The 27,869-nt window shown below is 36.7% G+C and overlaps 1 protein-coding gene across 3 annotated transcripts in view; it reads left to right on the forward strand.

The window, feature by feature from the left end:
- LOC133528630 (uncharacterized) overlaps window positions 1–27,869 on the forward strand; it is a 318,208-nt gene that overhangs the window by 229,193 nt on the left and 61,146 nt on the right. For all 3 annotated transcript variants that reach the window (XM_061866077.1, XM_061866078.1, XM_061866079.1), the window contains one exon: window positions 21,529–21,677. In XM_061866077.1, the coding sequence (XP_061722061.1) occupies window positions 21,529–21,677 (149 nt within the window). The remainder of the gene's footprint in view (window positions 1–21,528; window positions 21,678–27,869) is intronic.

Here is a 27,869-nt window from a genome sequence, read left to right on the forward strand (position 1 = left end):
TCTGAAACATAAACTCCTTAGGGAATTATAGCTTTTATTTTCACAATCTATAAATAAGATCTTTTTCGAGCAAGTGTGATGAAAATAATTTAGCTAACTACAAAAATAGACAATTTTAATATTTACTAAAAGTCATATACAAGTTCTGCGGTGTAGGTTTTGATCTGATGTTGAGTAAACGTACAGTTTGCGTAATCGATTACCAACCGAAAATTCTTGGTCTGTAGAACGGCACTGCTGGTTCGGTACATGTACCCAATCCACAAATCCACTTTCTTTGAGTTTTGCCTCACCTAAAATTCCTTGATGATCTGTTGTGTGAGAGTCAAATTTCTGCTTGGCTGTCTAGAATTTATTAAGTGGTTAGTTTACGCCCTATAAACATACTCTAATCGATATCTTACAAACACGAATCCCATGCGTCGAAACCAGGATGAAACTTTAACTTCACATCATAGTTTATATAATTGTAGTATGCGCAAACATGGGAAGCTACTGCGATCCATCAGAAGACTGTCGCCAATTACCGAGCCGCGGGCTGTTCATTATCATGCGAACACAAGGGATGTAAATATATTTAGAGGTTGATTATAAACTACAGTAGAACTACAGTGTAACGATATTGGGTTGGGTGAGATTTCCTCTATTGTTTAGTTACAAGTGCAAATGTTATATTATTTTGTTACTTTTCAGGTATAGTCAATAGGTTTTAATATAATAAATTTCGCACCTGAATATCCATTTAATAACAAATAGTTCGTTTATATTAATATGTAGGTAGTTATATAGGTAAAGACCTCTCCAATAACAATTTAGACCCAGCGACGACCCAGAAACGATATCTCTGGAGAAGGAGGATTATGAGAGCCGACCCCAATTAGAAATGGAACAAGGCCGGAAGAAGAAGAAGAAGGTAGTTATATAGGTTTATCTACACACATATCTAAATTTGCTCGGAGACAATTCGCTGCACAATCTGCCTATTTATACAACTCTATAAATAAAATCATTAATATGTATCCGCTACAACTATTTGATTGCAAAAAAGCTATCATAGACTGAGGCGTTACTTACCTACACTACCTAGTTGCTCACAACTGAATTATTATTCAATATGACTTTAACTATTTCAAAACTATATCATATTGCATTTATGCTTTTGCTTTCGCGCGCGCGCACACACACACACGCACGCACGCACGCACGCACGCACGCACGCACGCACGCACCCACGCACGCACGCACGCACGCATGCACGGCCGCACACACAACACACACAAACGCGCGCGCGTGAGGTCTTCTGTCACAAGCATATTTGTTGCTTAAAAGAAGATCCCAACTTATATTGTAATAACACTACATAAATCAATAAAATATTTTCATTTTCACATATCATAAACCCTGTATGATTCCTTAAAAATCCGTAAATAATAGCCAACATTACGATAAACTGTTTTGTTACAACAAATTTTATCTGTGAAAATGTTGTAATTGCTTAATTACTACATCAAAATCGATTTGTTAATGACATTCTAATTTCAAACATTCGATCGATTTGATCTCTACTCTAATATCAGTCAAGATGCCTTTTTGTTCAAAATGAAATGTCAACTGCATAGAATTTTGACAAACCTCCCATGTTAGTTTGTATCCCATGATACGGAAATAGGCCCCCGACTTTAGTTTGTCTCTGAATTTAAAGAAAAACTACGGATGCGTGACATGTGTATAAACGTTTTAATTTACTGCCATTTACGTATAGTTTATCTTGTAATTAGTTTTAAGTATATAATGAATTTGTTTTGTTGTTAATAAACTAACTATAACAAAAGTTTCGTGTAAAATGAGCGATAAAGATATTTCGGAGACGCCACCACAAATCCGCGAGTTCCGCCAAGAGAGCAACGAGGATGCCCCAATGTCGGCTGTAATTTGGGTTAGTGAATATATCATAGAAAGTTTATAATATGTCTGTAGATAAAATAGTGTATTCAACTCTCCATAATTAGGCATTAAAACACTCGTGTGGCCCTTTTAAGAGACGAATGAAGTGAGTTGCTCCCAACTCAGACTCGTATTTTAATGCCTTTTATTATGTATAGCAGTTACATAAACTATTATTGGTGCCGGATTATTAGGATCGTATTAGCACCCTAAAATTAACAGTTCCTTTTCTATATAAAGAATGACTACAAGGTTAAATAATATAGGGACGATAAATAGATAGTTAGGGAGCATTTAAAAATTAAAACGCGGGGATTAGTTAAGAACGTCCTTATTTTCTTTGTTCCTAATTCCCTGTAATAATCAATATGGTCGTTTTAAAACTGGCCACCTGGCTCTTAATCAAGCTACACACCTATATAAGCGACATCTTGCATATCCTTCACGTTACAACGAACTTTCTAAGTGCCAAAAGTGGTGTCTGCAAATTGCAGCCATAAATTTTCAGGCACAGATGCTGGCGATATGTAAGGTAGGTGACGAGACAAAGGACTTAATACTGCTTCAAATGTTTGCTTTATTTATAATATTATACAAAATTTTGCCTAGTTTCAAAACCAAATAGAAATGTTCTATCATTATCATTAGGGTCTGGTTTTTAATTCAAATTACTGTTAGATTTAATACTAATTAATTACCACTATCACTAATTAAATCCGCAAAATGAACATCGACCTAGGATTAAAGTGAAAACAATTTGATTTACTTAATAAAAGCGACACAAACTAAACCAATGTTCGTGTCACTCGTACGAGGTTTACCGCTTAGCGGGGTTAGGTTATTTATCAGGATTGTCACGTGTGTTGGTAAATTTATCGCGTTTCGCGAGAACTCTCGAGAACGACACGACAGCGCAGATTCTGTGGAATTAACCGGCTACGTTGCTTGCCCTACAGATTTCAAAGTTGCACATCGGAAAGATAACACAATCCCACGGCTTACGCGGCATCCTAGATTTATTTTACACTGTTCAATTATTTATTTTGGTGCAATGTAATGTGTCAAACATTGTGAAATAAATAACGCAATAATGATAAAAATAAAATAGCTCCCTTTTCATATATTATAAGTTTTACTGTCGCAAGGAAGCCGCTTGTGGGGCAAGTATTATGCCAAACAACAAACTAGACGTTAGTACGTGTTTCCGCTTCAGAATTTTATTTCAGCGTATTCCCATACTAAACAACAATATCACGGAAAATAAAAAACATACGTCCTTATTTTTCTACATACGTTACAATTTTGTGAATCATTATACTCGCACGTGTCGTAATTGATTTTATCGTCCTGAAACACCAGATTCATAGACAATTCAAGGAAGCCACTCGAGAATAAACAAGTCTGAATATATTTAACCAGTAAGATTGATGCGAATATCAGACCGCTAGAGTGCCACTCTTGATTTACTACGCGGAATTGCCTTTTACTGTGGATAAACTGCAGAGCGAAGTCACAAAATTAACCTAAAAGGACTTTATTACTATCACGTCGCTGGAATGACTACATATATATTATTATTACTATTTAAAATAATTCAGTTTCAGTAATCGCAACAGTGCTCCCTCACGACAGTAAGTCGTGTGTCAGCAGTGTTCGAGGAATAAAGCCTCCTCTCGTACTCGCAAAGCATACGCGTGGAGCTTAGCCGACGCGGGCTGAATTCAATTAACTACTGTTGTTGTCGTGTACGTGGTTTTATGCAAATAACTGCGCGAGACAATTGAAAAATGACATCCGGAAATTTGAATATCACCTTGTGTTCTTACTAACAGGCAGAGTAATGCCGAATGTCTTCTACAGTAACTCGCATCACATGCCATTCTGAACAAAGTCGAGATTAACTTAATTTATTCGGTGAATAAAAGAGAACGTGTACAAAAAATTTGTCTCACTTGAAAGGCGGTAAGCTAATATTGCACACATAATTTGTGTGTGAATGTGTGCAAATTGCTGTGATATTATAGGCCGTAGCCGTAAATACGCGGCAGAGCCTTCGCTTAATTGCGCTATTTTGCCAAGACTGTGGTAAGCTGGTGTTCCGCAGATGAAATTTCTCACTAACTTGCTTTTAAACACTAATGACTCGTAAAAACTCACAATCCTGCAATCATAGTTTAGTTTTAAATCTTAAGGTACACTCAGATTTTTCTTTGAGAACTTTTAGAAAACGATGCTTATAACCATTTATGCAATCTGTCAAGCAGTCGTGCGCATAAAGTACTTTATCTACTCGTCGACTGTAGGTAATGATTGAATTAAGATTTCGTATACCAAACTATAAGATTCATTTCGACATGCTATAGTCAACTGTAATAAAAATTACCAATCGTGTGCCGCCGCGCTCCCATTCAGGAAAATACTGAACGGGCGCGGGGCGCGGGGCGGGAGTCGCCCTTTATGTCTACATTTTTGTATACCGATTTATAGATTGACGACGATGATTTTTTTTTGACGACTCGTAGAATTAGTATTGTATATTATAAAAAAAGCTTTTTTTTAATAGGTTATTATTGCTCAAGTATTAGAATGGGAGTAAACAAATTCTTAATATTAAAATAACATGCATTCAAGTAGCAAATACTTTTATACTGAAATCTCCTTTATTTATCTCGAATGGTAGATCAAACATTTTAAACAGTTATTAATGAAATAATAAAGCACCTAAAGAATACCGGAATTTATATGATTCGCGTGTGCAACACAGGACGTGCGGGTGCGGAACGAAATGAAGCGAACAATTGTTTTTATGCCGGTCCTTTGCCTCCAGACACTTCGTGCCTGGAGAAACGATTTAAACAACCTTTTCTTGTTTATATTTTACGTGAAATAATATTAATCTACAAGCAGTTCTATTGTACTGTGGCAATTGTTTCTCATCATTGAACTCAAAAGGTGGTAAAAAGGATCTAGGCTAATGTCAATATACCCTTAAATTTATTTGCGCTTGTTTAACCTACAGCAAATATATACAAAAGTAATGTGTAATATTGTTCTCCATTTACAGTTAGATGTTAAAGAGTTGCCGATCGACGATTCTCACGATTAATTCGCATAAATGCTTGATGTTGGAAAAAAATCTTCTAGCTTAATAAGTTGTTACTTACAAAAAAAGACGCGAAGTAAGGCCTCCAGCGAGACAATAACGCAATCTTGCACTTGGCGGACGTTGTCGCAAAAGTTTGAGTTCTCGAGGACTAACTTCCCGCAGGAGCTTTTCTAACAAAACCACTCTCGTATTACGCATCAATACTCCGTCAAAATGTTTCGTGCACACATAAAAAGTTCAATCGTCAATGGTTAAAAGGAAACGAGTCGTTTAATAAAGTTGGAGACGTTAGCTGTGCGTAGTAGGTACCTCTGCACGCCACGATATTTGCTTCAGTGACTTCAATCCCTTATTGGTAAAATACATTTATAAACGGAAAAAAGGTCAGATCTTCTGTATGTTGATAAAACTTCAGAAGAATCGTAAGTATTACAAAACCAATACAATCAACTCTTTAAATAAGGAGACATTGTATAAAACCACTTAGGTACCTACTATCTAGTCAGATCACGTCAAAACGGGCACATCTACAGTTTTTCACCTTCTAAAAGACGCGAACGTACAAAATAGCACACATTGATGTCTCAGTTATACATTAGTAAATGAATCCCGCGACATGTCACGCTCGTCGGAGTTACAATTTCGCACCAACTTACCAAGAGACCTTTGCCTGAACTTGCTGCGACTGCTAATGTAATTAAATTCTACCAATCTGAAAACCGAGTTAACGAAACTCATTCGTGATACGTATAATATGTTGTTTATGTTATGTGGGTTGATTTGTTTTTTAATCATTTCGTCAAACAGAATTGCAAATGATATCGTGATTCAGCAAACGAGTTATTAAAAGGTTGTAAAACTGTTATGATAAAGTTGTGACAATTGTAACCTACCTGAAAACAAATGAGTTTTAAACCTACTTCGTATAGTGTAATGTACAGTTGGGTTAACTTTTCAATTACCTACCTGTCTTATTAGTGTTACTTGAATTAGTTTTTATGATAAATAATATTATTTATTTATGAAAGACGTACACTAAACGTATTGTGATGTAAGTTAAAATGCATGCTCAAATAAATAATACAAGCGGTAGCTTTATGTATTATAAGTACGCGGAAACATTGAATAATTAAATCCGCCCGCGTAAGAATGCCTGCTGTTATCTCTAAGTAAGTATCTGTATTCAAACTGAGGAAGATGTGCATTATAGCGTATTTGAATGTAAGCAGTATAATCTTTGTATTTTGCAATCAATTTGTAAGTTGAATCGATCTCCAGGCCTACGAAGTACCTACAGGTGGCTCTCGCTATTAAATATATTTATGCTTACATTACTATTAGCACGTAAGGTTTATCTGTTCGTGCTGATATTTATTTATCACAATAAACAATTAAACAATCAGGCCAATTCGAGTTTAGTTATTAGATCTCATTCCAATATGATACTGATATGATACTGGTCTATCAGTTTCAAAAGTGACGTTTTTGGTTGAAGAGACGTCACTTTCGACACTGACAGATCACTGATCAGTATCATATCAGTATCATATAGGAATGAGATCTAACAACTAAAACTAGAATTGGCCTGAATTTATCTAGTACGGGGTGGCTACGGTCGTAGCACTAGAGGTAGAGCGGTATAAAGATTAAAAAAATCGCAATTGATTTGTTTTTGATATGTTACTTCAAGTTAAGTTAAGGTGGAATACCGTTAAACGACTTATACGGGGATTTAGATGCCAGCGGAGGCAAGTTCAGAAGAAAAACTGAAGAACGACGTAACATGATTATTTCATGCGTCACGCGTGGTAACGCCATTAGGCTGCGTTTCCACCAGAGATGTGCGAGGATGCGTAACGAGGAATGTGTTTGTTAAGAGCCAATAGAATCACTTCATTTACCTATCCTCGCTCAGCGCAGCTATAGTAGACAATTTCTATTCCTCAATCTTAACCTATTTTAATAAGCAAAATGTAAAATATTTCAAAAATTAGACTATACAAATTTAAGAAGTGTTTATTTATTGGAAACAACTATCGAGATCATTCCATTTCTGCAGTTTCCACTTTAGGTAGGTATTGTTTAGTATTCTGCCTTGACGGTATGCATCAGTTCGCCGGCAGCGCCCGCGGCCCGATCCCGCATGCCGCTTGGGTCACGATTATGAATAATTTTCCAATCTCAACGTTTTTTCACTTCTTTGTCTGCCATTTTTGGGTCATAGGCTATTTTATTCTGAGTCCAAATTCTAAAAACTTTATATAATGAAACTTTACAATAGATGTACCTGTTCTTAAGTCTTCTGAACAACTTTTTGAAATGGTGCCACCGTCGCGTTTTTATCACCGCACCTCCCTCCAAAGAAACAAAGCTCATCCTCACTTCCTCGACACGTGGCAAGCCAAAAACCAGATCTCCCTCGTTTTTGCCCAGAACGTGCAAGTAGTGGAATGAGCTACCTTCTCAGGTGTTTCCCCTTCACTATGACATGGGGTTCTTCAAGAAGCAAGTGTTAAGGGTTGTCAAAGGTTGGCACCGCATAAGTGGTGTTTCTCGTCTGCTCGTTTACTGCCTATTACTTAAAAAAAAATATTCCAATAGCGGGGAAATACGACCAGCCTTCTGGGCGGGCACCTTGCCCGTTGACGGCGATTTGGGCCAAATGTTTTACCTACTTATAGGTTATGTTTGTTTTTGTTTATTTAACCAACAATCTAAAATTGGTAACCTTATTTTGGTTAATTGGACTACACATCATATTTAGGAAAGGTAAGAGATATTACTCGATTGTCTTTCTTTCTTCCTCGCGTTGTCCCGGCATTTGCCATGGCTCATGAGAGCTTGACAATTAATCCCAAGATTCGGCGTAGGCACTAGTTTTTACGAAAGCAACTGCCATCTGACGTTCCAACTCAGAGGGTAAACTAGGCCTTGTTGGGATTAATCCGGTTTCCTCACGATGTTTTTCTTCACCGAAAAGCGACTGGTAAATATCAAATGATATTTCGTACATAAGTTCGGAAAAACTCATTGGTACGAGCCGGGGTTTGAACCCGCAACCTCCGGTTTGCCAGTCGCACACTCTTACCGCTAGGCCACCAGCACTCTGATATTACTCGATTGTAAAATTTAAGATTACTACTAGTTAGGTAGTAAGTTAATATCAATGAAACAAACAGGTGGCTATACTTTTTAAAACTATATTTCTATAGACAATGATTGGCTGATAAAAAAATAGTTTGTAATCAAATCTTGGAAGTTAAATTTGACCCACTTCCCGGTTTCCGATGAAGCTGAAAATTTGCATACATATGTAAGTCGGGTGACAATGCATTATTATGGTACCATCGAGATGATCTGATGATGGAGACAGGAGGTGGCCATAGGAACTCTGTGATAAAACAACGTAACCTAATCGTGTTTGGGGTTTTTAGAATTGGCTCGATGAGTATTAGCTACTTGTGGAAAGAAAAGTACAGTCAGCGATAAAAGCTTGTACCAAAAATTAAATTTTTGCCAAAAACTTATTTAATAAGTAAATTTAAAAATTAAGTAAATGTTTTCCGCCCAAACATTGTCTATGGAAACATAGTTTTAAAAAATATATGTGATAGGCCACCTCATTGTTTCATATTTGTCTTTTGCAAAACTTATCTAGTAACCTACGTACTCAATTGTAACGATATAATTCTTATTTAACAAGATGCTTTAATTGAATGAGCTTAATGATGAAGTATCCCTTTATTCCTAAATTTCTTTACTATAGCCAAGTTTGAAAAAGAAGTCTGATAGCGCTTAAACTACCTATAGTAAATCAATTACACTTAAGAGGGTCAAACAAGATGCAAACACTTACGGCGGCCTTTCACCCCTCTAGAGCTAATTGTATAAGTACAAGTAAACGCAACCCCACTTATTAGCTAATTGAATAATACGAAAACTTTCACAAAGTAAACAAAATGCATTCTCTTAAATCACAATACATCTTTGTTTATGCGACTGAAGTGCATTTGTGTTTTATTAAGTTTGAATGCTTTTCTTTGGACCAATTATTTTTTCAGACAGTGCATTTGTCACTAATAGATATATAAAACGCGAACTGCATGGCTACCATGAGTTGAAATTTAACATTTGCGCTAGCGACTGCGTGAATCTGATCGCACCATTACATCAGTGCGAGCGAGATGGCCTGCGATTGAATTCACGCAGTCTAGCGTAAACGTCAAGGAAACTCAAGTGTCAATACCAACTAATGGTAGCCGTACTGGGAATTCAGTAGCCTGTTTTAAATTATAACGCGCTTTCCCTAGTTATAAGAATCTCGATTTTCGATTTAAATATTACGATATTTAGTAACTCACAACTTCGTCTTTCGATATTATAGGATAGGTATCAAACACATAATATAGGTATCGTCCGACATTTCAAGCTTGCAGTAAAAATAGATCTTAACATATCGATAACGAACGTCGACGCAACTTATCGGCGTCGGAAGAAAAGCCCCATGGGAGCAGTCTCGGCGCTTCAGACTCATAGCCTCCCGTAAAACTACCACGCACTACCCGCCGCCTCAGAACCCAGGAGGCGTATTCTGTTAGCTAAAACTGAAAGATAACGCAGATACTGGCCCAATTCTCTATATCTCTTTTAAATAACATAGTTATACTTATCTCTATGTAGCTGGTAAACGTTTGAAATGAGAGGTAGCAAAGATGGTTCGAGTACCTACTCTCTAAGGCCGACATAAATCGTCCGACTCGTCCGAGCGATGTTATCGTTGAGTGCCTCCGTTCGTGAAATCTTTTTTCTTCTACGACATTACCTATTCATCACGTGGAAGGCTCAAAATCGACTACTTTGTTACTTACTTTTCCTCAACGGGCCGCCTTTAAGAGATCGGACATCATTTTTCTACGTTCCATTAGGAGTATCGGCCAGCTGAGACGGATGTGCGGTCTTCACAAAATAAACAAACTAATGGTTACCGAGGAGTGACAAAGAACATCCCGTCACGGCCCAAGGCCTTCGAATCAATGTTCCGATCAATACGGGCCGCTATGCCCTTGTTTGATTTGTCGCTCCGAATGCGTCCCACGTTATTATACCCGATACATATCTAGCCCTAAGGCTCGCTGGGCCTGGACTGTCTCAACACGGATCGTCCCTGACTCCTTACAATGATTAAGGGCAGGATATGACTTCCTTTGTGTCTTAGCTGCGGTGCAATCGGCTATTGTCTTTAGCGTAGGGATAGGATTCGCAATCTGGACTCCCGATCGCCATTGTCGCGAGTGTATTGAATTAACTCATCCTTTTACTGATTTACCGGGAAGATGTTATACCTACCTAAAATCGAATATTTTTTTATTTTGTAGTGAATTCAAAAACTCGACAGATGTTATGGGAGACATTTACTTCCAAATATATCATTTATTATTGCTACAACATTCCCTATTTTTATGGTTTCTACGTCCAAGGAAAATGCAAACTTTCAACATGTGCGTCTCCATACATTTTATTTAAACGCAAACCTTAAAACGAAGACTCGCGAAATTGTACTGACGTGACATCTGTCACCGTACCCAAGCTGTTTGAAAAATACTTTAGATGTTAAAATATGGGGGGCACTCCATACATAGATGTATGTAACTAAGTATTAAACTGTCAAAATCTTTTCCCAGCTATCATCAATGTCTATTCGATCTTCTTCTTACCATCCTGTTACCCCATGCTGGGGTGTAGGGCTCGAACCATTTTCTTCCACTGACTCCGGTCCTGGGCAGTTTGGGTAACCTCCTCCCACCCCATTCTCAATACACCCAACTCTTGCTCCACGGAACGGCGCCTAGTAAGTATAGGGCGACCATGTTTCCTTTTTTCGGGCATCTTCCAGAACAGGGCCATTTCGGATAGGTAGGAAGGAGTCAGGCTTCCTGAGGATATGCCCAATCCAATGCCATTTGTTACTATTTGATAGATGTTTAAAAATAACATGGATTTGAAATTGTCTTTATATTAAATTATTACTTTTAGCAATAATCGCAATTTGAAAGTACATAAATAATAATTTAAAAAACCCGCCAAGAGCATGTCGGGCCACGCTCAGTGTAGGGTTCCGTAGTTACTCTTCCGTCACAATAAGCTAAACTGGAGCTTAAAGTATAGTAAATTGTTAACCAAGGGATGAAACGGTACCTTTCACGCGAGTTAAACAAATGGCAAATTTGCATAATCAGTATACCTGATTAAAGTAAGTCTTTTTACTATGAAGGGGAAACTTTTTTCGATGATTCAAAAACAGCTAAACTGATCATGTCCGCTATAGTTTTCATTTAATGTCTTTCTTAAGCTCTACTTCCACGATTTTTTTCATATTTTTTAGACCTATGGTTCAAAAGTTAGAGGGGGGGGGACACATTTGTTTTTTCTTTCGGAGCGATTATCTCCGAATATATTCACTTTATCAAAAAATGTTTGTAGGATACCCCTATTAGTTTTGAAAGACCTTTCCAACGATACCCCACACTGTGGGGTTGAAGCAGGAAAAAAAATTCACCCTCACTTTACGTGTAGGGGAGGTACCCTCAAAAAAATTAAATTTTTAGATTTTATTGTACGACTTTTTCGGCTTTATTGATTTATATATCCATGCCGAATTTCAGCTTTCTAGCACTAACGACCACGGAGCAAAGCCTCGGACAGACAGACAGACAGACAGACAGACAGACGGACATGGCGAAACTATAAGGGTTCCTAGTTGACTACGGAACCCTAAAAAATGAAACAATGTGGCATCTATAAATTACACCTCGATCTCGCGACGCAGTTAGAAACTGGTAAACGGAATATATAGTTCTTTAGTCTCAAACATACGGCAAGATTTGCTATCAAATTGTACACTCGTTATTTTTAAACCAAAAATGAAATAAAGCAACTTATAAGTAAGTGTTCCCCAAATTGGTCGCTCGCTCGCTAACTCAAACAATCTTCAATTTTGCCTTACTCAGCAGTTTTTCCTGGACTGTCTAAAACGAGAAGTAATTCTAAAATTTACCGGCGCACGTTTTAATCGCTCTGTTTGTTCTTTCTCATCCTTTTGTTTCATGCTTTGTTTGCATTCGGTCCTCTCTAAATTAATATCGAACGCCTAAAATGAAGGGCACAGAAATTATGTCCCAATAACGCTAATATCGGAGTAATAACTGTGGCTGCCGGGCTCGCAATATCATTGCCAAAGGGTTTATTTGCATAAGAACCAATACTAACACATGCCACGAAAGACGTATATTACTGTTGTATAATTAAAAGTCTAGTAAAACCATATTTTTCCTTTTGTCGTCTGATTCGCACACGTACGAGTAATCACGTCTGACATGGTTCACGAGCGACACGAGATCAAACGGTTTGATACATGAAGCTAACTTGAGGTGTAGATATTTATTTAGACCGGCCGTAGGACGTGGGATTTAATTAAAATTTGTCTATTTTTTCAAATAATAATAAGTTTGTTGCACACAAAAAGCACAAAACAGATATAAAATGTACAATACAGAATGAGTATACTCGCAACATCGTGCATCTGTTGCAGCACCAATCCATCAGGTTTGATTCATACTTGCATAGCATAGTTAAGAGGATACTCCATAGGAGGAGTTAAGAGGAGTAGGAGGAGTTATTTTTCCGTACAAACGGTCTCGACATTTTCCTGTCTGGATGTTGGCCCTAGATGTATATTTTTTTAGATGCGTTCAATATTACCGTTATTATTAATATACACTACTTACATCGGTTTTGTTATATATTGTTTTTCTTAAGTGAAATAAATGACATTGTTAGATAATAGATGCAATAACTATTGGAAAAGAAACATTTTAACCTCCGATAATCTTATTAAGGCACAGGGTAGGGCAAGGCATTCTCAATACAAAAGTTGTGCAAGTTTTATTCGTTAGTTTTGGCACTACAGCATTTAATTTCATTTTTTGCTTGTATGTGTCATGGACCAAGTGATTAATGTGGGCATTATATATAATGCCCAGGCATTATGAATAATGGCAAGCTATATCGGGCCAAGTGATAAATTATTATCTGAACTTCATTATTTATCACATTGTCTGGTCATTATGAATATTGCTACGTGGTCGTTGGGCAATTTGGTAATAAAGATACATTGGATGAGTTGTGAGGAGGAAAACAAACGCGTGACACGCGTTGACCAACCAGAGTCCGCGATAGTAACGTGCGGACGTCAAATGATTCACTGTTTACTGTAAAACGCTCACTATTTTTATTTAGTTTTGGACTGAATTAAAACCGAATACGGATGGACGCGGACGGATCTTATTTTCGTAATTTAGTTTCGAATTATATTTCGTCACTTCATTTGAAGATATAATTTTATATTAACCATGTAGTTTCCCTATTGTACAGATAGCATCGCACACATTTAAGAGTAACTATTTTGATTAAAACTGTGAAAACCAACATCCGCCCACTTCCGCTTACTGGTTACCTGCGTGCGGCGACCGCTGCGCTCTTCATTCTTTATTTGTGCGTGGTAGCGTCCACACCTCGGTCTAGTTGCCGAACACTTCGGCACAAGACCACATTTTTTATAACGATCTTCGTTGCCTATGCCTACTATGGTGTTAGCTGTGAGATTTCATTGAATTCGTTGTGCAATATACATATATTTGTTTTTAAAATCGTTGTGCAATCCTTCAACTTGAAGGACATACATACATCCTGGAGGTTAGTCGAGAACTAACACGATGGAAAAAATCATCCTGGAGGTTGGTCGTGAACCAACACGAAGGAAAGTCTGTTCGTATTTCGAACACCGATTTCGCCCGGGGGTTGGTCGTGAACCAACACGAAGGTATAAGATCGGATAACGCACAACGAAACAAAGGCATAAAAAATCATCCTGGGGGTTGGTCGTGAACCAACACGAAGGAAAGTCTGTTCGTATTTCGAACACCGATTTCGCCCGGCGCGGCGATTGGTCGTGAACCAAAAGATCGGATAATGCACAACGCACAACGAAACAAAGGGCCTAGACATTCATATTGGTGCATTTATCATAATACCCATATATTTTGTGGGAAATTTATTGCCTTAAAAATGGGAATAATGTTGTGTTACAAAGCCGAGGGAGGCTTTCTTTTTATTTGGTTTTAGATGGCCCAACACTTAAAATATATCCAAATTTTACTCACACCTAACCCATAGTACGGTATTAAATGAAAAAAGAAGTATGAATATGAATCCCCGCCCATAGGTTGAATGTAAATCAACAAGCGACTCACAAATGTTGTATTTAACACAATAGTACATTGTTTTTATACTACACTACCCACATAAATATAATATTAATACATTGGGTAGGTATAACTTGTCTCTAAAAGTGGGAATTGCTACGTGTACCTACATCACGTCACAGTATTATTTAAAGTATATTCTTTCTGACGTACAATATTTAAACTCTTATATGTTATAAAAGACGTGTAGTGAATTTGAATGCAATTTCTAAACTTAATCTTGATAAAATATCTTGTTGATATGTATAGGGGTGCCCTGAGAGTGCTTACATTTTGGTGTCGATTTTTAAATGATATGGAGAAACATTCATAAATCGAACTATAAAAATATGGCTACGTACGTCAATAATGTTATGGGCGATAAAACTTGAACAACTTTGGTTTACTCCTATATTAAATCGCATAAAAAAAGAGTCGACCAAATGAATACTTATATAAAAATATGCCTTTTTATAATATCAGCTTTAAGAATCTTTATTTCTCAGAATAAGATATAACAAAACTTGATAATAAATGAGTAATTGTCCTAGTCGCTCATAGGCGATGCCAGTAAGTACTTATTATCTGTTTGAAAATTAGATTTTTTCTTAAAGTTATATTGGATAATTAATTCAATTGAATCATTAAATTATAATAAGTACACTTACTTCAATTGAATTAGAGGAAGACGAGTTTTTTCATCACAATTTACTAGAACAATTTGCAAGAACTCAGTGTCAAGTACCACTAGAGTACCATCCATCTGAGTTAATCAGAAAGCGGTTTTCTCTTCATTTTGGCGAGTTGCACTTATTAATAAATTTTGTTCGCATCTCTCACAGATATTGAGTGTTTATTTTTATGATTGTAAATAATCGGTAACTAGGTAAATACCTATTCATATATTTATTTAATTGTATTAAAACAACAAGACGATCACCCTCTGATTATCCTTTAAAGGATTACCCCTTAGATTACTACTTAAATAACTAAGTTATTAAATAGGTAATAGAAATCGTATAAAATTAATAAATTAATGTATGGTTCAACTCTCATGCGTCGGTCGCGGTACTCTTTCAGCCATCATTAATGCGATGGTACTATGCAATACGTTCACTAGACTTAAAACACTCAAAACGGTTATGCAATACGTTTTTGCTAAGTTTGAAATATATGTACATATACATTTAGTATCATAATTAATATAGTCATTCATAAAATTAAGACCGAATCACTAAATATAATATTTGTTTTCTAAACTCACAATGCAACCACAGTAGCAATACAGCAAATACATTTTCTATTTTATTATGTCAGTTCTATAAGTGTATTTTTTTTATACATTATAAAAATATACAACATTACGTCTCAGTCTTTCGTTACCGACAGAGCGAATATTTGGATAAAATAAGAATAGAGGGCATTTGAGATTTGATGCTTAATACCTGAAATACTGTGGATTGTTATCGTGGTTGATTGCTGTGCTAGTTTAGTTTGCACTGAGAGAATAGCAGCTACAGCACCGATATTTGTGCAAATATGGTCAAACGTGTCATGCTGTCATTAATATTTAATAAATAAAAAATAAAAAAAGTTCATCTTATTTATCTTTATTCAAATGAAAAGACTTACTGCTCATGTTTGTTGTACGCTGACTTTACCTACTCAGGTTTAACTGGTTATTATTAACTAAGCACCGTAATACGAGTAGCTCGAATATACATAAGGTATATAAAATTAATTTATAAATATATTCCGATGTCATTAATGGGCCTTGGCCCTTGCCCTATTTATTGTATGCAATATGAGCGCAATAATAAACATTTGAATTTGGGTAAATTCTAATCTCATATAAGAAATAACTTCGAAAGTTGAGTAGTAGTTATAGTAGCCTTATAAATTTATTTTTTCATAACTTAACCGAAAGCATATGGAATTATGCACGTTCATATATTTCTTATATTTCAAGAACATGATGGATTTTTACATTTGATAATATCCGAAGTATATTTCTTCTTGAATAGATCAGAGATTTTAACGAATTTCAATGACATTAGACACGTTTCGGAGAAAAGTAAAATAAAAAACTATTCTTTTTAAGTTAAAAATCTTAAAACGCGCTAGGCCGCGTAAGTCTTTGTAGGCCGTTGTATCACTATTCGTTCAGCAGGAGCTGCTGTAAGCCAACTTGCGTGTGCATGAGCCTAATAACTGAATTTTCTCATTGTCGCCAGCTGCTCAGTGAACACAGCGTATCCCACCCTGTCTGGAGGTAACGCTGGGTTGTATCGTTAACATAAATTAGGTTTTATTTTAGTTATTACTCTTAGACGAGTCTAAAGTTGATATCAATAGTAGTACCGCCTGTCTTCTTTAATTCCGTATCGCGGACAAGGACCGCTAGTGAACTTTCATACATTCATAAAAGGACGTTTTATGAATTAATTCTACTTTTTGTAATCGAATTAAACTGAATGTTAAGTAGACCACAAAGTGTATAGAATCTTAGTGAATTATGTTTCAGTGTGAACAACAAATTGAAACGTGATTGTTAGACTTAGTTTTGATATCCTAATAGGCGTGTTACAATATATATATATATCATGTGTAGGTACATACCTAATATGTACTTTTTATTTTGAACCTACATACCTAAACTTTCTTTATGCTTTTAAACAAGGCTTTATAACTCAATTGGCACAGTATACTTGTGTATAGTACACATGTTATGTCCTGAACTTGGTCTGCAGTCTACGCAGGTGGGCTACTCTGCGCTGGTGGGATACAGCGAGAATAACTTCAATTACTTGATGGCTTAAAACACAACCCGTTAGACAGTTGTTCGCTAAAGCATTGATTTAATTTTGGTTCAGTTTAATTTACCATACTTCTGGATTTCTTTAGCAGTCAATTAAAATAGTATCATGTGTTTTCATGAAAAAGGATCATCAGATCGTTTTATTTTATTACAGAATTGGTTAAAGTTAAACGACTGCTGAAATACGGTTTTAAATCATATAACTCAAAACGTCAAAATATGGTACATTTGGGACACTAACTTAATACAACTTATCAAAATAAATCCCTAGAAATTGAAAATAAATAAATTCAGATCAAAATAAATCCCTAGCACCTGAAAATAAATAAATTCTTGCCATTAACTTATATAATCTAATAATTTGAAATATTAAACTATAATAATTATTTATAAGTTTTTAATTGTTTTTCCACCCATTTGTGTTTATTATAATAACTGTTTAAATATCACCTTGATTTTGAAACGTGAACTATATTATAAATATCTCATACCAAGGATACTAACTGCAAATACAGTAGGTCAGATAAAAAAAAAAAAAAAAAAAAAAAAAAAAAACAAAACATTTCGGTTTATCACCATGGTTAACATTAACAAATAAATTTCACCCGAATGACTTATTTTACTTCGGGCTAAGATAGATATATGTTTTTAGTGTCTCACTATGATGTTTTTTAATAATATATTTCTAATGTTAGTACGGTGTATACGTAACGTACAGTAATTAAAATAAAAATCCTGCGGTCATTGGCATGACATATACATTGAGAAGTTTTTTTTTCTGTGGTGTGTGGAGTTAGGAGGAACGTCTTAACTTAAACTAGGCACTCAGACAGCCAAAGCTTTTGTCTTATTTCAACCAAAACTTATATCTCTAAACATCTACATGGTTAATATAAAATTATATCTGAAAAATGAAGTGACGAAATATAATTGATGATCAAACGAACTTCTTGAAGTGAAGTTCGATCGATATTATATGAGTCACTTCATTTGAAGATATAATATAAGGTCCCACCCACCCTAGAACCCTGATATAAGTTTTGGTTCTTGGCTTCTCTAAAAATAATGAAGAGCGCAGCGGTCGCCGCACGCAGGTAACCAGTAAGCGGAAGTGGGCGGATGTTGGTTTTCACAGTTTTAATCAAAATAGTTACTCTTAAATGTGTGCGATGCTATCTGTACAATAGGGAAACTACATGGTTAATATAAAATTATATCTTCAAATGAAGTGACTCATATAATATCGATCGAACTTCACTTCAAGAAGTTCGTTTGATCATCAATTATAGTATAAAACCAACTTCATTTTTTTACTTCCCTTTCTGGGGGGTTTGAGGTGGCCATTTCTGGCCCTTTTTGGCGGCACTCTAACAATCGCTTGGAGACTCAGCGTCTCCTAGCAGGAGAGTCCTGGCAAGTAAGTCTTATAGATCCCCAGCTTTGTGCGTATGAGGGATGGCTGCTGTGGAGCAGTAGACGAAGCAGGGTACGCGCATTTATAGCCCATCTCACTAACTCCTCCGTGTGTTGCTTCGTTGTGATGCCCCTGTGTGACCCCTAGGTATTTTGCCATGTGCTACTCCTATATCTCCTCGCCTAGTAGTTGCTCGCATGGGCTGCGTCTTGGTGACGTTCACCTAGAACCTCCGTTTGGTCAGCCACTCAGGTAGGACATCAAGCTAGCGCTGGATCTTCAGGTGAGGCGTGGGTTAGTGTGATGGACGACGTGTAGTACGTTTCGTCGTCTGCGAACAGACCCAGCTTGATGCGGCCAACCACCGAAATATCATCGGTGTACCAAGCATAACAAGATGGCGATAGATAGCTTTCCTGTGGGACTCCCGCGAGGTCAACTGCCACTTGAAAGCGTCGGTTAGTGAGAAAAGAGTTGACAACGTGTATGACTCGACGTGGGGCCAATGACGTTGACAGCTTTGGCTTGCAGGCTCTCATGCCAGACCTTGTCGAACGCCTTCTCTGTGTCGAGGAATACTGGGACGACATGCTTCTTCAGGTTGATCCTCTCAACCATGTAGGAGGAGAGGACTCTGGTTAGCTACGTAAAAAAAACAAAAAAAAACACTGGGTAGCCTCCCTAACGCACGCCTCAAATCTCGTAGACCTATCTAGTCAGACTCCCAATTCCAGGGCCCAGTATGCTTCTACGTTAACCTGGAATGGATGGAGAACTGGAACTCGTACTGCACACAAACTCAGTTTTCCAACAGTATTGAGATCAATTCAACAAAATAACCACCCGGTCTAGACGAGCCACGAAAGATCTGAGTTACAGTGAACAGAAAAAGGTCTGACGTCAGCTGCTGTAAACACAACCTCCATAAATGGGGTTACAAACCCTCACCAAACTGTGAATGTGGCGCGCCAGTCCAAGCAACTATGCACATTGTGGAAGAATCCCCAAGAGACGTTTTTCGGGAGGCATGAAAATCTGCACGCAATAACTACGGATGCCAGAGATTGGCTGTCAAACTTATATAGATCTATAGATGTACATATAAGATTAAACACTGAAAATTTGATTTCAATAAAGCCTTACGATAATAATACTTATTACAGCCAGATACTTGTCACCTGCTGGTGGAGTTGAAGCTGCGGCTTCAGGAGCTGTGGGCTTCGTGTTCTTTTTATTTTTCTTTGTAGCCTTTTTGGTGGTGTTGGTGGCCGCTGGTTGGTCTTTTTCGCCGCCTTGAGTAGGGGCGTTCGCCAGCGCCATCAGGGAGGCGGGCGCCGACTACTCCATTTGCAACACTAGCCTTCGTCACCGGGCCTGCCTTCTTACGGACCGTGTGTTCAAGCCCGCCTTCCAGTTATGGGCTTCTCTCAGATACACGCGGCATCTCCTGTAACTAGCTAGATGAGAGCCCGTGTAGTTGGCGCATGTACAGGGCTCTTCTTTTGGCCTGTGGCATTTTGTTGCTGGATGAGGTCTGCACAATGGATGCACTTTTGCGGACTATGACAGTCCTTCGAATAGTGTCTGAAGCCCTGGCAGCTGTGAAACTGCGGTGGTCCAGATTTCCCCCTCCATGCTTCTATTATAAAGGAGTTCAGAAAGAGAAACTCGTTCACCCTGTAGATCATGGTATAGTCTCGCGAGGGGGGGGGGGGGGCGAGCTAAGTAAACGCAGCCCGGCTTGCCCTCTCTAGGGTTTATCTGCTTGATGTGCTCTACAGAGAATCCGAGGTCCACACAAGCGTTCTTGATTTCGTCTAGTGGCGTGTCTGCTGGTAAAGCTTTGAGCGCCACCTTCATCTTCTTCTCCGAGTCTAACTCGTAGACGTTCCACTCTACGGCATTGTCCAATGAGATGTTTGAACATCGTGCGATACTCCTCTTCTGATTTGGGCTCGAACCAAAAGCCTGTCCTCACCGGATTGGCGTTGACTGTTTGGCCCAACTCCGCGGTGATTCCCTTGACCACCGCTACCCAGTTAAGCAGCACCGGTGCCACGACGCTCGAGTATCGGATCTTCTAGGGTTGTAGGGGTTGTTGATTTGTAGCAGCATCTTTAGGCTGCTTCTGGGTTATATTTTTAGTTGTATAATCAAAGGTAAATGCATCTTAGGAAACGAATGAATTTTACGTTCACTTTAATGTTAAAATTAAAAATAATAGTATTGAAAAATATTTTTTATTACTTTGCCCAATAGGTGAGAGGCAGTATGTATTGTGCCCGGGCAATTTAATTATTTGCATATTTATTATCACATTGCCATCTCAAATTGGCCATTTTTCATAATGCCCGGGCATTATGAAAAATGCCCAATTTATCACTTGGTCCATAACATATATATTGGATATACGCAGAACCTGATGTAGAAATTTTTCTTTATTTAAAAAATACAAAAAAATAATACATCAAGCCCTAGCTAACAGAAAAATAAGCACATTCACCAAAAATAATAACTCTAGCACAAACGCAAACGAAGAAAAACGCGCACAAAGTTTGTATGGAAAGGGCTTGCCCTACCCTTCGCCTTAAGAATTTTGAATTATATATTAAATAACCAATTTGTCTAACATATACGGCCATATATTCAACATTATCAGTATTTATTAAGAGTAGGTATGGAGCATTAATAATAATTATTTAATGGCGTTATTCATTAACGCCTACTAAACTTAACAAGCCGATGATAATCGTTTATCCCTTTCTGTCATATTAATAAGTCGGAAAGGGACAAATGATTATTAGCGGCTCGTTAACTTTATTAGATGTTTATGAATGAGGGGGTAAGTATATGAGCCTGAGTTGCTCAGCCAGCATAATACTTCCAACGAATTTATTTCCTGTACCAGTTTGTATAAGCTATTTTTATGAAATTTGTATTGTTTCAGAATGCACAACGTCGTCCTCGTCATCGGGCGTGACGAATAGTGTCGCGACAGTGTCGGTAGCGGTGGCAGGCCTGGAGCGCTCGCCCACCGTCAAGAAAGTGCGCCCAAAGCCGTGCTCACCCAACCGTCAGGGCCCTCAGCAATGCCAAGTAAGATCAAATATCATATCATGGCAACGTCAATCTGAGATAAATTGCATGGTTGACGTTGGAAGTACAGAGGCGTAATGCGAATTTTCGACAAGTGATGATGGAATTGCCAATCTTGTGACAAGACTTATGAGCTTATGACACAAGCATTAGCACAATCGGATTAGGGCCAAACCTCGAAATCTCTGGATCAGTCGTGAAATTTGGTATGTGTATAAATTAAAGGCCCCTTTTTCATGCCCACACCATTCGACATTTGGGACCTCGAGAAATCGCAGCCATCTTGGAAAATGTGTACTATCCAGGAAAAATTCGCGTTTTACTCTAAATCTACATTCTTTATGAAGATATAGTGTAAGGCAACATTAAAGCTTATTAAATTCTACACAAAAATAGTCCTCGATATCTTTGCAGAAAAAATACATCTTGTTATAGAAAATACTTGCTGAATCTAAGTTTAACGCTTATACACTTCCATTCCAGGGGACATTATCTTAATAGAAAATTCGGAGTAGTATGAATTCCACTTTTAACTATACATTTGTACGTGATCTACCCCAATATGAACATTGTACGCAACTGTGACTTAACCAGAAAGTAGGGTTATGGGTTTAAGTAGTGATGATTCAGTACACCCTGTAGCTTAGAATACTGGACAGATTTTTTAAATGACGTATCGGTATATTCCTCTTACCCTTCACAACCTATTTACACTTGTTTTTTTACAAAAAAAATTAAACCAACCGCCTTGAGAGGACTCCGAATATTAAATCATATTTTTTCTTCTAGGGCTTAAACTATTAAGCGGATTTCAATAAAATAGACATCAGTAGATCCATAATTATTTTAGCACACAACTGCTATGCAATAAAAATTTATGGAAGAAAAACTTTTTAGGGCTAAATAATGTGATTACAAAAACAGATTTTAGATCTTAAATGGGGTTCAAACAATAGTGACAGTAATCAAATTTGACACCTACAATTTCTGGGATCCCTGTTTGCGTATCTTCAAATTTGAGCTTCAGGGTCCACGGGGATCAGACGGCATAGGAAAACTTATTTGCTTTTTCTTTTTTTTCTCTGTAGCTATGGATTTATTATGAATATTGTGTACTTAAGGCGAAGTGAAATCTTATTAAATTTCACACAAAAAATGTTTACAACACTATGTCCCTAAAACGAAGCCATCTCATAGAAATATGGATCAGAAGTCAAAAAGTTGTACTACTGACGTTTTATTCACATAAAACTCGGAAAAAATAAATATTTGTTCTTTTTGTTAACTTTTTATTGCATAACAGTTGTGTACTAATTCTGAATCTACTGATGTCTATTTTATTGAAATCCGCTCAATAGTTTAGGCTAGAAGAAAAAATATGATTTAATATTCGGTGTCCTCTCAAGGCAGCTGTATTGATTTTTCTTAATATAACAAGTAAAAATAGGTTGTGAAGGGCAAGAGGAAGGATACGTCATTTTAAGAAATCGCTCCAATATCCTAAGCTACAGGCTGTACTGAATCATCAGTACTTAAACCCATAACCCTACTTTCTGGTTCAGTCGCAGTTAAGTAAAATATTGATATTGGGGTAGATGTATTTTTTTCGCAAAGATGTCTTGGACTATTTTGTGTGTGTGTAAACGCGAATTTCACGCGAAGTACACATTTTCCAAGATGGCTGCGATTCCTCGAGGTCCCTAAATGTCAAATGGTGTGGGTGTGGTAAACCTGGTTTTTTAAAACTTGATTTCAGTATAATATTGAATTGACATTACTCGCATTGAACGCAAATTGTATTAAGGGGATTCTGTATGAAATCCAAAATAATAATAAGCGCAATTCAGGCCGCGTCAACGATACACGCGCCGGTGTTCCGGTTAGTTTCCGCCCATAGCGTCCGATGGACCGAGACGATTGTTTCTATTCGTCTTCTAACGTTACAAAGGAGAACGAACTGCAAGCTCACTGGACGCCTAAGTGGTTTCATTCATTGCGACAACAAACGCCATCTTTACTTTCACTGCCAGTATATATTGTATGAATTTCAACGAATCCTAAACAAGTTACCGTTAAAAATATTTTCTTGATTCCAATTACTGTACTTCATGTCCTTTGCACGTCTATCAATTACTTTTCGAAACCTTTCTTGTTTTTGTCGAAGAATTCAGCTCCATGTTATTATTGCACTATTTATATTATCACAGAAATCACAGAAGTACTTACACCAAATTCATACCCATTATCAATTAATTCTATTAGAGATCAAGAAGTAGTTTTAACTTTAGTTTCAATAACAAGTATACACAGTAAAATTTTGATAAGGCATTTAAAAACCTTTAGAAATTTACAGCATTCACAAAAATGTTCTAAATGTTGATTAAGCTATTCAAATGTGTAGAAATACCTCGTTACGATTCTTAAAAAGATAGCCAAATCATTCTCACGTAGTTAAAGGCTGCGTAAATATTTACCGATGTAGGCGGGCTATTGTAAACGCTCCTAATTGCCACTTACAAACCGAACAATAATGCGAACTCCCAACTACTCTTGACTTTACTTCAATGGATACTGCCTATCAGACAACAACAGAAAAACATTATATATATTAGATTTATTCTATTTACGTAGTAACATTATCCTAGTATTCTTAATAAAAAATACTGAGCACTTTTTATTGACCCAAAATTATTAGTTAAACTGAAAAAATATAATTGCGTAAATTTTATAGGTTTCATGTTTTTCAATATTATCTGGAACATGAGTATTGACAAATCGTAGAGGATTTTGTAGTTACAGTTACGTTAAATAATACTGAGAACGCGTGGAGTTATTGAGTTGAAATTAAAACCATATTATAAAACCTGCCTACGAAACCGATGGTCCCGGGTTCAAATCCTGGTAAGGGCATTTATTCGTGTGATGAGCATGGATATTTGTTCCTGAGTCATGGGTGTTTTCTATGTATTTAAGTATTTATAAATATTTATATATTATAGGGAGCGTGCATGAACTGTAGGAGGCAGAAAAGGAGCCGTCAGATTTTTGGCGCGAGGCGTAAATGTGATCAAATGTGATGTTTATTGTTCAGATGTAGCCCACAAGATGGCAGAACCTACTATGCACAAGAAAACACGTGACGTGTACATGTACATGTTTATGGTTCCGATTCAGGCCACAAGATGGCAGACCCTCCAACGCGCACGGTCCCTATATATATCGTTGTCTAAGTACTCTCAACACAAGCCTTATTGAGCTTACTGTGGGACTTAGTCAATTTGTGTACTAATGTCCTATAATATTTATTTATTTATTTATATTATACTCAGGTCTACAGTCCCTTCCTTGAAGCTGTGAATAAATCAAACTTCTATTTCTTCTGTTTAACGTATATTTTGACACTCTCAAGGGAATAAAATTCATATGGTACTTCCCGTTAACCAAGAACTATGAAATTTGGTAAGTACCTACTTAATATTTTCTTACACTATGCACTACGAATACAGGAAAAAATCTCAGAAAAAATAAGTTAATTTTGTATTAGTGCCACTTTTCTGGCTGTGAAGCTTGAAAACAGAAACATTATCAAATCGTTTGATCTTAACAAAAATAAAGGCCGGATTATCAATAGGGTGTTTTTCTTCCATCGAATGTATTTAACCGATGCGGAGAAAGCGGTAAACCGGTAGGAAAAGGTAATACAAACACTAAAAGGCGGTGAGTGTCTCATTTCCGATCCTTTCCCTAGCGACTAGTGTCTATAATATTCCGATATTTTCTATGTGAAATAGTAAAGTAGTCATAACTTCTTCTGATAAGTTCTTCTGACTTCAGGATATTATATATCATTCGACATGTAGGTACATGTTAAAAAAAAGGTCATAAAAAGAGCACTTTGTTAATTGCCTGTATGAAATCTTTTGTCCCATTGGAAATGTTTACTATCCAACGAAGTTGTTCTCCGGACCAACTATGATTTATTAAGCGGAATCCACATTTGGTATGGACGAACTGGACGAAGTCTTTTTTGGCATACTCCCAATAATTGCGTTGCAAAACCTACCTGCGTATAACGATAAAAAAATGCGATATTCTCAACATGCTTGTGATTTAAAAGCCTAGAATATGGAAAAGTATACACATAACAAATACAATAATATTTATTTACTATTGTGTCCACATATTTGATTTGATTATGAATTAGAGTAACTCAACTGAAATAAAAGAATGAAACATATTAATATCAGCAAATATTTACTGTAACGATATTGGATAAAAATGTGTTCGTCAAACAAAATCAATTCAATCACTACATATTTATTTACATCCATATCTCTTATTTAAGGGTCCAATGAAGCGAAATCTGAAAGTGTGTTTATAGGTCAGAGGGATCGACAAGATGGGAACGGCGACGACGCGCCGGCACGGCGACCCTCCCATTCGTCCCTTATTTCTAATTCCTAAAAGCAAAGTGCACCACTGTAAACTAGAAACATTTGTAAACTTGTACTAACCAACGCTGTTGGGTTAGCTTTAGATTTATCTGTCAAATCTAATATAAAATAGTTTAATGTTAATATATGTATCAATACATTTTAATAAATAGGTACATAATATTGATTTTACATGATCACAGTTATTTTTTTCATTGTGATAGGCATCTGTATACACGGTGTTTTTTTTTAAACTAAGTAAGTACATTTAAGGAAACTAAATGCCATAGTTAACTTTTATTTTTTTCAAGCGTTTTTATTTTATATTTTGTAAAAGGTAATAAATAACGTAATTATAACACGGACATTATATTTAAATAAATCAACCATGCAATTGTAAACTATGGCATATCAATGACATTCCGAATATCGATAGTCTGAGATAATACTTGCATTTAGTAGCAAATGTATAAACTCTTACTATACAGTAATCAATATGTAAACATGCCCAAGGCAAGCGTACACGCGCATAGGGGCCTTATCAGATAAAAAATAAATAATTATTATTTCCAAAATTAAGTTAATTAGAATACCGGTTTCTTTGAGAAAGTTACTTAATTTAAGCTCAGGGATGCACCCTTGAAATTAAAGGACTTTATAATAAACAAATAGTTCCTATCCGCCGATGACAACTGTAGACTATAGATGGTAAAAAGGGTGCAGGGAAGAAGAGTAGCAGGAGAAAAACAAGTAGGTATACGAAAATGAAATAGCTATAGCGGCCGCGAGGGACAGCGTCTGTGTGTGACAGTGGTCAGTTAGCAACTGATTTGGCTTCGATACAGGTACGTATGCATCTATGTATGTATATATAACGTTGCATGTCGCTCGTGCTCACTATTCAATGCGTAAGTATAGATTTATTTATATAAGAAGTACATCATCATACAAAATAGGTAAGTAAAATAGGTATATATAGATATAAGTATAGGTAAGTATTAGTTTTAAGTTTCTTTTTCAGATTCTGTCATCTACAACAACTTATGGAAAGATTATTAAACTCGCGGCTTTATAATTAGCGGGAAATCTGGGAAAAATAATTGTCATATAAACAAAGCCTACGAGTTGGGTTGTCAATCCCGACATTAATAGCTAAATATACATTAATTAATTCATTCATTCAATAGTTCGCATGACGCGACTACTCTGGCTTATATGTATATTTTTTGTAGTACTGAAATCTATAACCATAATAAATAACTACTTAAAAACCATATAACATATTTTACGACCGTAAAAATTAATTAGCTTACAAGACACTTTTCCATTGATTGGGAGTACAATTAGAATTCGACTGGAGATGGGAGGATAGATCGAGTGATATGAGTAATTGGGGCGAGCTAATAGCCCTGATGGTTCTTGCCAATTAAAGCTTATTGATGTCGTGCGCTGCGGATCTTCGAACGACCCTTGTCTCGTTTTAACCCCAACTCGCAGCCCTACTAATAATTAATCAAGCAATTAAGAAGATTCGCAAGACTGCTACTTCAGATATTTTCATTATAATTTCATTCAAATACCCCATGTGGAAATTTGCACTGGCTAATGTCCACATTATACGCCTACTGGAGCGGGAACAGATTGAAATTAATTAGTACCCGACCGAATAAATCCATTACACCGTGAATCTCTTACAGCCGTTAATAAAACTTCGTGCTCTCTCTTATCTCGCCATTTTATCGGACAAATTATGACGGAT

Source organism: Cydia pomonella, chromosome 19 (assembly GCF_033807575.1).
Source record: "Cydia pomonella isolate Wapato2018A chromosome 19, ilCydPomo1, whole genome shotgun sequence".
In the NCBI taxonomy this organism is placed as follows: Eukaryota; Metazoa; Arthropoda; class Insecta; order Lepidoptera; family Tortricidae; genus Cydia; species Cydia pomonella.